Consider the following 9,207-nt stretch of genomic DNA (forward strand, 5'->3'; position numbering starts at 1 on the left):
CAAGTAAACTAAAGGGATTTTAACTATTATGGCTAAATAGGTGTCCTATTAAAGTTTGATCTAATATTATCAAATTTTTCACAACAATCCTAATAGACTTCAATTTTACACAAATGTAGAGCACAAAAAATCAAACTACCCATCTTTATTATTAATAATATATTAGAAATAAGGAAACTAGACCAAGATTTACATTTATTAGATATCTAAATATGATATGTGATTAATTTTATTATAGTAATGTTAAAATGAAAATTACTTCATAATTATTTTTCTTTTAGTGATTTTGTTTAAAATTTCTTCACTTCGTCTGATCTCTCACTTTCTGATCTCTCTCCATCCATTCTTTCTTCTTCCATTCATTTGGTGAATAAAGGTTTATGGTTATATATAAAATTTGTTAGAGTATATGAAAAATATATAGTATATTACGTAGTTCATGATTCGAAAATTTTTTTAGGGTATATGAAAAATATATAACATATTATGTAGTTCATGCTTCAAAATTTTTTTAGAGTTATATGAAAAATATATAGTATATTATGTTGTTTCTAGTCAACAAATTAGAATATATGAAAAAAATATATAGTATATTATAAAAACTATATAATATATTATGTAGGTATATGAAAAATATAAAACGTCGGAACGAAAATGTAAAAAAATTAGTTAATTGAGATTTCTCTAATTGTGTTGCGGATGAAATTGAATAAAATCAAGTCGTAGAAATTGTTTATATAATATTACCATATTAGATTCACCTCTATACTATATTAAAATTATTTCTTAAATAAATAATATTCTAATATTAAATACAAATATAAATCTAGATTTTTTATTATAGAAGTTATAAAATAAATAATAAATGCAGTATAGTATAATTATTACATTATATATATATATATATATTTGAAAAATCGGGTTTTATTACATTATATTATATATTTTCGAAAATCGATTTTATTTATAATTAACGTGAAGATTGAAATGAGGCTAAAAATATAGAAAATTTTATTTGAAAATAAATAAAATTTTGAAATATGTAAATAAACGTCTTCTTTTTCTTTCGGGAGCAAATCTTATATTTTAAGAAACTTTCTTTTAGGAACCAATCTTTTATAAAAAAAAAATACTAAAATTATGTTTAAAAATATTGATTATAGTATACAGACTAAAATTGAACGGAACGAGAATAATATTTTAACTTTTAAAATTGAAGTAGATAAATTCATGTCCAAGGAAGCTTTTAAGAAGCAAATAAATGCAAATTTAAAAGTAAGGATTAAACTTAAGAATCTTTCAAATATCATATAAATAAACTAACACGTGGGTATTCATACCAAATCATAGCAGAAAATGGTTCAATACATTTGCTCATCTTTAAGGACAAGTAAACAGAAAAAAATACCTCTTCATTGTGACAATGCCTTGCTTCACAATGTGACCAACGGTGGGCGCCTATGCCCAACCTTTCCAAACAAAAGTACCAAAAGAGGAGAAAAAAAAAAAAAAAAAAAAAAAGAACCCTTTCCTTTTCGCTACATATTGTATATATTTTGAACCTCTAGATATCTATACATGGAAAAATGTTACATCTTTGAATCTGAAAGTACAAAACTATTTGAGGATTTCCCACCAACAAATTCTGTCATTTGCCACAAAATCTCATTTCCATCAGCAAAACCTTTTTCTTTAACTACAATCTTGAATTTGCATCAGCTAATAGGCTCTTTAGCGTCTCATAGGTCATGAAGCAAATTCCCACTCCAGGCACAACCTTATAGTATTCGGGCAAAATCCCTCTATAGAAACCACGGAAGCCTTCTGTCCTCAATATGTGTCTGAATACACCGACAAGACCTGTTGTGTACACTCGAGCTCGCCCACCGGCTCCTTCCAACTGCTTTCGCCTCCTCACGAGATCCAAGGGGAAGGTTGCTGCAAATTATAGTGTAATATAATATAAACCGAGCTCAACAGTTAAGTAGGCAGTTAGAGATGACCTTCAATTTCACTTCATACAGTAACAATTAAACATCAGTAGCATGCAGTTGAAATACGCAATCGCATTTCAGCAAATATCACACAAACAGAGAGAAGCTGCTGGAAAGCAAAATGAAGTATGCTGACATGAAAGCTGGTATTTTGAAACTATGATTCTAAGTTTTTAACCCACTGGCGTTCAATTATTGTTTAATACAAAAGAAAAGATTGTATACTAATATCGGTAGTTTTACCACTTTGAAACGCTCAATTTAAGACCTATTAACAGAGCACTTTCAAATTAGTAATGGAGCAAAATGCACAATGATGCTGGCACGTTTGCATCATCAACCCTAAGTTTCCACAAGATAACTCAGGCATAGACAGAATGGTCTAGTTTCATACACATAATAATCGACCACGACAAAGACTTCGAAGAGACAAAGCCGATGTACTACTTAGGCTTCAAGGATTGACAGATCAGTTTAACAAATGTAAAAGAGAGCCCAAGTGACAAGCATACCTCAGATGGGGCACCTCTCACACCTGAAAATGATATTCTAGTATATGTATATGATTAACAGTGCCAACCTCCATTAAACTCTACCGTAAAGCTTTACAAAAACCGATTTTAGAAGGAATTTTTAGAAGATAATAAAAATTTAAGGTGGTAAAATATGGAATTATTTTTATCAACTTCCTTACTAAAATTTTCATAATGCCATACAAAACACAACTCCAGTCTGGTGAGACGTCTCTAGGGTCAGTCTGGTTAAATACTTTGGTGCAGAGTCTGCACCACAGCCTGTTTCTCTGCATCAAAAGCATGGCAAACAGCTATATGTATTAACCTCTTTTTTTTGCACTGACATTTTTTTAACAAAACAAAATGCAGTTGAATTAAAACTTAGCTAGTCCAGTGCTATGCTTACCATCACAATAGTAGGTTAGCTCATGGTAAGACAGCATGTAAAAAGAAATATTAAATATGAAGGGCAGTGATTTCCGGCCAGCAAAAAAAGAAAAATCAGATCCAAGAACCACTCATATCCATAAAATATTGAGATAGATATTGTAAGAAACATTACATAAACAAAGAACAACCCCATAGAAATTGATTCTCTCTGAAAATTAACCCATCACCACAGATCACTCACCTGTAGAGGATGCAATGCCTGATAGACTGCCACAGGTCAGACTAACCAAAACCGTAGAATCATGAGGCCTGAAATATATTTCAAAACAAGTTTCTATGGCTAAACGGGGAAGCACAAGCAGAAAACAACAACCAATCCAGCATGCAATTGATGAATTCATTTGAAAATCCTTACCTACGAGACTGCCAGAAAGACCTCAAGCTTTCATACACAGAAAAGCTGATAGCTATGTTGGGGCCAACACCCTGCACCAGACAGAATTGGTGAGCTAAATTTTCTAAACAGGACTCATATTCCTAGTGTAACAACTCAGAGAGTAACAAACTGCTTACCAGTAATGTTGCTCCAAGTCCCTTGTAAAGACCTAGAACACCCTCGTCTCTACAAATTGTCCTCAGAGTATGCAAAATACCTTTGTAATAGATCACGTTTGTCTACAATGAACAAATCTATGAAGTTAATGCAAAAACAAGTGCCAACACTAAAAGATGAATAAATCAAGATGAACCAGCTATGAATATACAAAGACCACAGATGCCATGCCAAATGAGCTTGTCTAGAGTATAATAAGATGATATGGAAAGACCACTCACAACCAAGCCCATTGATTTTAATTTTGAAGATCAGTCCAGTCTAACGATCATCAAAATCACTTCTCAAGGTAACTACCATCCAAGGAAGTAAGTTATTTTTCCTTTTTCTTTTCTTCTTCTTTTGGGATGAAAAATAAAAAATGAAGTATAATGAAAGAATACAGAAAAGAGTCCAAAGGCATGTTACATGTAAAACAACAGCTCACAACCAAGGAGCCAAACAACTAAAAAATAAGGCAGTCAAGGGCAATAAACAGCTGTTAACAAGAAGTTGCCAACCTATGTACTCACCTGAGCAGCAAGGCGAGTCCTTACGAGGTCCAGCGGATATGTACTTGATGCTGCTGTAATTCCCGCCAAGCCACCACCCAGGAAGTGAACTAAAAGGTCTGCACTCATGTGATCCTTACGACGGTCAAGACCTGGTACCATGTGAAGTAACTACATAACAGATAAACAATCAATTAAGATCCCCATATATAGAACTGTATGATGGAATTTACTCAAAAGAAAGATAAAACCAACCTTTTTGTAGTGTTCATATGCATAGAAATTGATAGAGGAATAAGGTAGACGATGAGCAATTGTAACAAGATTCCCTTTCCAGAAAGCTCTTATTCCTTCCTCGTGAATGATTCGTGAAGCCTCATGCCATATGCTGGCTTTTTTCAGCAATGCTACATCAGAGTGCATCCCTTGCACCTGAGATGATAACAAGTAAGAAGGCAATTATGCATCCATGAATATCAAATGGAAAAGCACAGGTAATACGAACTCGTTATAACACAGCAAGTTTGCGATCCAAAACACCAAGAGAACCAGGAAATGTAACACTAAATTGACAGACCAATTCAGTTTTTAAGAAATCAGGAACAGGCACAGTTAAGGATGTGCTTATTTTATTTTAAATTATGACATCTTCATTTAAAAAACGCTAAATTCCTTTAATTTACAGGTCTTAAATTTGTTGAAAGAGAATACAAATGAATAAAATGTGTGCAATTCTACTATAAGAGCGCCTAGATAAAAACAACGATCCTGGACCTCCTGGTAAGAATCAACTTAAAATACTACACCTTCTCAAATACATCTCAAGAAAAGGGTCAATTTTAGAATGGTGCCAAAGAAAAAGGAAAGAATAGGCATAAACCAAAGCACCAATAATATAAAAGAATTAAAAAATTAGATAGTAAATGTTCTATAATTCATATGCGCAAGAGTTCAACAAATGCATTCACATTGTAATCATACATTCCCATTCTCATCATAAAGCACAATTACTTAAAAAATGAAATCTTCCACCTGTATTATCGGAGCATATTTCTCACCTCACTTGGTTATAATGCAAAAGTCGTCAATATGACTCCAGTACAGAACCAAAAAACTGTATTCCGAAGCTTATCTAGGCTTCAGGAAAATGTTTTGCGAAAGAGGAAAAACTGGAAATGGATAAAGAAGAAGAGTGATTACCCAAAATTTCCATACACAAAAAACCTAACTTCAAACAACCCATGTCAGAAAACTGAGAACAGACCAAACCAACCCTATTATCAAAACACTAATGGGATAACAATGAGACAAACAACTTCATCGCAACAACTATACGCAACAGAAACCAAAGAAAACGAACCTGAAATAGAATGGTAAGGCGGGCAAGTGGCGCGGTACATGTCTTACTAAAAGCACCAGCAACACCTCCAGAGAGAAGCTGCGACACCGTCCCAATCTGCGATTGTTGAAGCGACTGTTGTTTTTTAGGAGCGAAATTTCTGGTACCTCCCTCAACAGAAACCACCCCACCATGAGCAGAACTGAGAGCTCTTTGCCCTCCTTCCATCATCACACTAACCCTGGCCTCCGTTTGCATGTGTTAGATTAAACCTAAACCCTCTTGATCAATAATCTTGAATACGGTAAAGAAAAAAAATAGTAAGAAACAGAGATCAAAGAAGAGAAAAATGGAGAAAAGGAAAGCTAAAATCAGAGTATATGAAGTGGTGAAGCACTAGGAAGAACTGGAAGTGGAAGTTGCAGCGAAGAGGGAGAGAGAGTAAAAGCCTTGCTTTTCCCTGTGTCTTGTTCTAGGTTTCAGGAAAACTGCGTTGAACTGAAGGAAGAAGCAAGGGAGATGAAGAAGATGGAGTGCTGCTGTATACGATGTCGTTTTGCCCGTCCCGATTGGATTTTGAAACGGTGTCGTTTCTTTCACCGACCTCACACAATTCATTGAACTCCAATCCCGTGTGGGCATTCGTATCGTGTCATCATATTGAGAAGGCTTCTCTCAGATGGACGCATAAAACCAATAATAGAAAACATTCATCAATAAGGATTGGTTTCGATTCTCATACCATCGCATTTTATTGACCTAATATTTTAATAGATTTGATATTGACACAAGAAAGTAAATCGGATATTTTTATGAAATTTCTTTCAAAATAGAAAAAATTAATGAATTATTTAAATATAAATATTTTATCAAATATTCTCTTCTTCACAATCAAATATAAATATTTTAACAAATATTCTACTTTTTGACTATTTTATTATTTCTTTTTATATCATAAAAATATTTATAAAATATAAAAAAATAAACATCTAATATAAATAATAGAAAATATTTTCTTAATTTTTTTTGAATTTCTTATAATCTTTTTTAGAGATTTACATAGAAATTGATATATTGTTCTCAAAATTATCGATAAAATTAACATTTTGATATTTTAATCGACATCCATATTTTAAACTTTGTCATATATAGTGAATAATTAAACTATTCTTTTCATGTAGCAAAGAAAACTCTTTTTATAAATAATAAATAATTAAAACTATTTTCTCATTTAGCAAAGAAATCTAGATAGGCTCTAGAGAATTAATTAGATAGACTTTGCTATATTCATTTTTGTAAATAATTTTAAATTTTTTATTATATTTAATATTTTTGAATATTTATAACTTTTTTTAATTGCTAGTAAAATGTAAAAAGACAAATAGTCTAATATAAATAAAGATATTATTAGCAATGAATGAATTAGTTCAATTGTTAATAAGGGTCTTTTTAAAAATATAAAAAAGCGTTAAAGTATTTACAATAAAAAGTTCAGAAGCTCACCGTGTAAAATATCAAAAATGCCCCGTCAATACGCTGTCAACAATGCACACGTAATACATTTGCGATCGTTTAGATTTGGCTATTGCTTGGTACACAATCGTTTAGATATGACTACAATTTATTTTTCAGTTCTATCGTTTAATTTTGTTACACGATGGTTTAATTTGGTTACGTTTAAATTTGGTTGTTGGCTATTGTTTAGTATACGATCGTTTAGATATGGCTACATCGTTTAATTTTGTTACACTATCGTTTAATTTGGTTACGTTCAAATTTGGTTACAGGAACGTTAGATGTAATCGTTTAGATTTGGGTCCCGATTTTCTTTTTTTCAAATCTTGGTACATGATTGTTTAGATTTGGCTAAATGATTTTTTAAAATTCTTTTGCTACACGATCGTTTATTTTTTTTTATACGATCGTTTAGATTTGTCTACACGATCGTTTAGATTTGACTAAATGATTTTTTTAATTCTTTTGGACACGATCGTTTAGATTTGTCTAACGATGATTTTTTTTTACACGATCGTTTACATTTGGCTACTTCAATCTGAATGATTTTTTTCAAGATTTTTTATATACAGATTTGCTATTTTTTTACACCATCGTTTAGATTTGGTTATCCAAATTCAAATGACCTAAAAAAAGAAGAGAAAAAAAAAAGAAAGATAATGGAAAACAAATCACAATGAAAAAAAAGAAAAAGAAAAAGACAATGTAAAGATTAAACAACGTAAAAAAGAATCAGAAAAGAAAAAAGAAAATATTAAATGATGTAAAAAAAATAAAAAAAAAGTAAGAAAGACATTGAAAAAAATCGCAAAATCAGAAAACAAGAAAGACGATGAAAAAAAATCGTAACAAAACAAAAAAGAAAAGACGATGGAAAGATTTAACAATGTAAAAAAAGAATTGAAAAATAAGAAAGATTATGGAAAGAAATCGCAGAAAAAAAAAAGAAGAAAAGAAGAAAGACGATGAAAGAAATCGCAGGAGGAAGAATATGAAAGAAATTGCAAGAGAAAGAAGACGATTTCATCCTGAGGAAGAGAAAAAGATAGAAGGATAAACCTGTAATATTTAAAAAATGACTAACTTTATGGACTTTGTTACACGAACTATAAATACTTTAGTATTTTGTTATGTATCTAAGTTTTCTTTGTTAATATAAATAATTTTTTTTTATTTACAGATATATTTATTGATATTAATATTTTATCGATATATTTGTAAAATGTTAAAATGTTTGATATTAATAAAAACGGCGATATTTCAATCTTATAAAAGACATTATTAATTAATAAATATATATTCAATGTTTTTTAAACCAAGTATATTACTATGCTTGAAATTTTGTCACTTTTCTTTAAAATATTTTTTTGTAAGATGTAATAGAAATATTTATTCATTTTTTGTGTCGATATTAAATATGATATTGAAAATGTTAATGAAAATATCAACACGTCTACGAGAATTTAATACCATGATTTATTAGTATATAGTTGCGTTTTCTCTCACAGTTCTAAAATGTTTATTAATTGTTTTTGTAACTATGTATTTAAATTTATTACATTTTTATCTTTAAACTTTTTATATCTTGTTTTCATTTCATCCATCCATCAATTCAAAATTTACAATTGAGCAGTAACTTTTCACTAAATACTTATTTATTAGTCTTTTAAATCTATTTTTGAAATATATGGGAGAAATAAATACTAAATTGAAAAAAATAAAGAAATATTGATAAAGAGAGAGTTTATTTTGGTTAGGAATATGTTATATTTATTTGAACGTTGACACGGTTGCAATAGGGTTAAAATGGAATGGGGTGGAGTGGATAAGTTGCTTTGGTTGGAATATGTGATTCTTTTGTTTTGGAATATTCCGAGTGGGTGAGTGAGTGAGTGGTAAAGTTCAAAAAGATATTAGATAGCCTCTGGGTGGAGCTCCATATGTATTATAATACAACCCCACTTGATGCTACAAAAGGTATCTACCAACTTCTTTTTTTCCTCGTCAATAAAGAGGGGGTTTAGCTTAGCATTATCTACCTCTATTCGGCTTTGTCTCTTTTAATATTCTCCTTTATCATACGAGTAAGTTTAGCCAGATTTAACATAGGGTCAAAGATGAAGTAAAATATCAAAACGTGTCTCATCTTAAATGGACCTAAGATAGATAAGAAACAAACAAAGAAAATCAAATATCAATAAATTAGGAGCAAAATAGTTTAATTTATCTCGTTTTTAGAGAGTAAGTTGTCCGTTCTTTGAAGCTTAATTCTATGTAGCCCTTATGATCTAGCGCCTCGTGTGACTTGAGAGTCTTATTTCTTATAAATAGATAAATAAAATTTAAATTC

The 9,207-nt window shown here is 30.7% G+C and overlaps 1 protein-coding gene across 4 annotated transcripts; it reads right to left on the minus strand.

Annotated features, from left to right (window-relative positions):
* Positions 1-1,311: 1,311 nt before the first annotated feature.
* Positions 1,312-5,998, minus strand: LOC103500247 (uncharacterized). 4 transcript variants are annotated; one of them, XM_008463492.3, is made up of 8 exons: positions 5,740-5,983; positions 5,364-5,636; positions 4,259-4,435; positions 4,025-4,174; positions 3,473-3,574; positions 3,315-3,385; positions 3,141-3,208; positions 1,312-1,938 (listed from the first exon to the last, which is right to left on the minus strand). In XM_008463492.3, the coding sequence occupies exons 2-8, from the start codon at positions 5,598-5,600 to the stop codon at positions 1,697-1,699; spliced, it is 1,047 nt and encodes a 348-aa protein (XP_008461714.1). In that variant the 5' UTR covers positions 5,601-5,636; positions 5,740-5,983; the 3' UTR covers positions 1,312-1,696. The 4 variants fall into 4 exon arrangements, with proteins under 4 accessions (XP_008461714.1, XP_008461716.1, XP_008461713.1 ...); XM_008463494.3 differs by having other exon boundaries at positions 1,312-2,796; positions 5,364-5,998; XM_008463491.3 differs by having other exon boundaries at positions 5,364-5,981.
* Positions 5,999-9,207: the final 3,209 nt, after the last annotated feature.

The sequence above is a fragment of the Cucumis melo genome, chromosome 10, assembly GCF_025177605.1.
Source record: "Cucumis melo cultivar AY chromosome 10, USDA_Cmelo_AY_1.0, whole genome shotgun sequence".
Taxonomy (NCBI): domain Eukaryota; kingdom Viridiplantae; phylum Streptophyta; class Magnoliopsida; order Cucurbitales; family Cucurbitaceae; genus Cucumis; species Cucumis melo.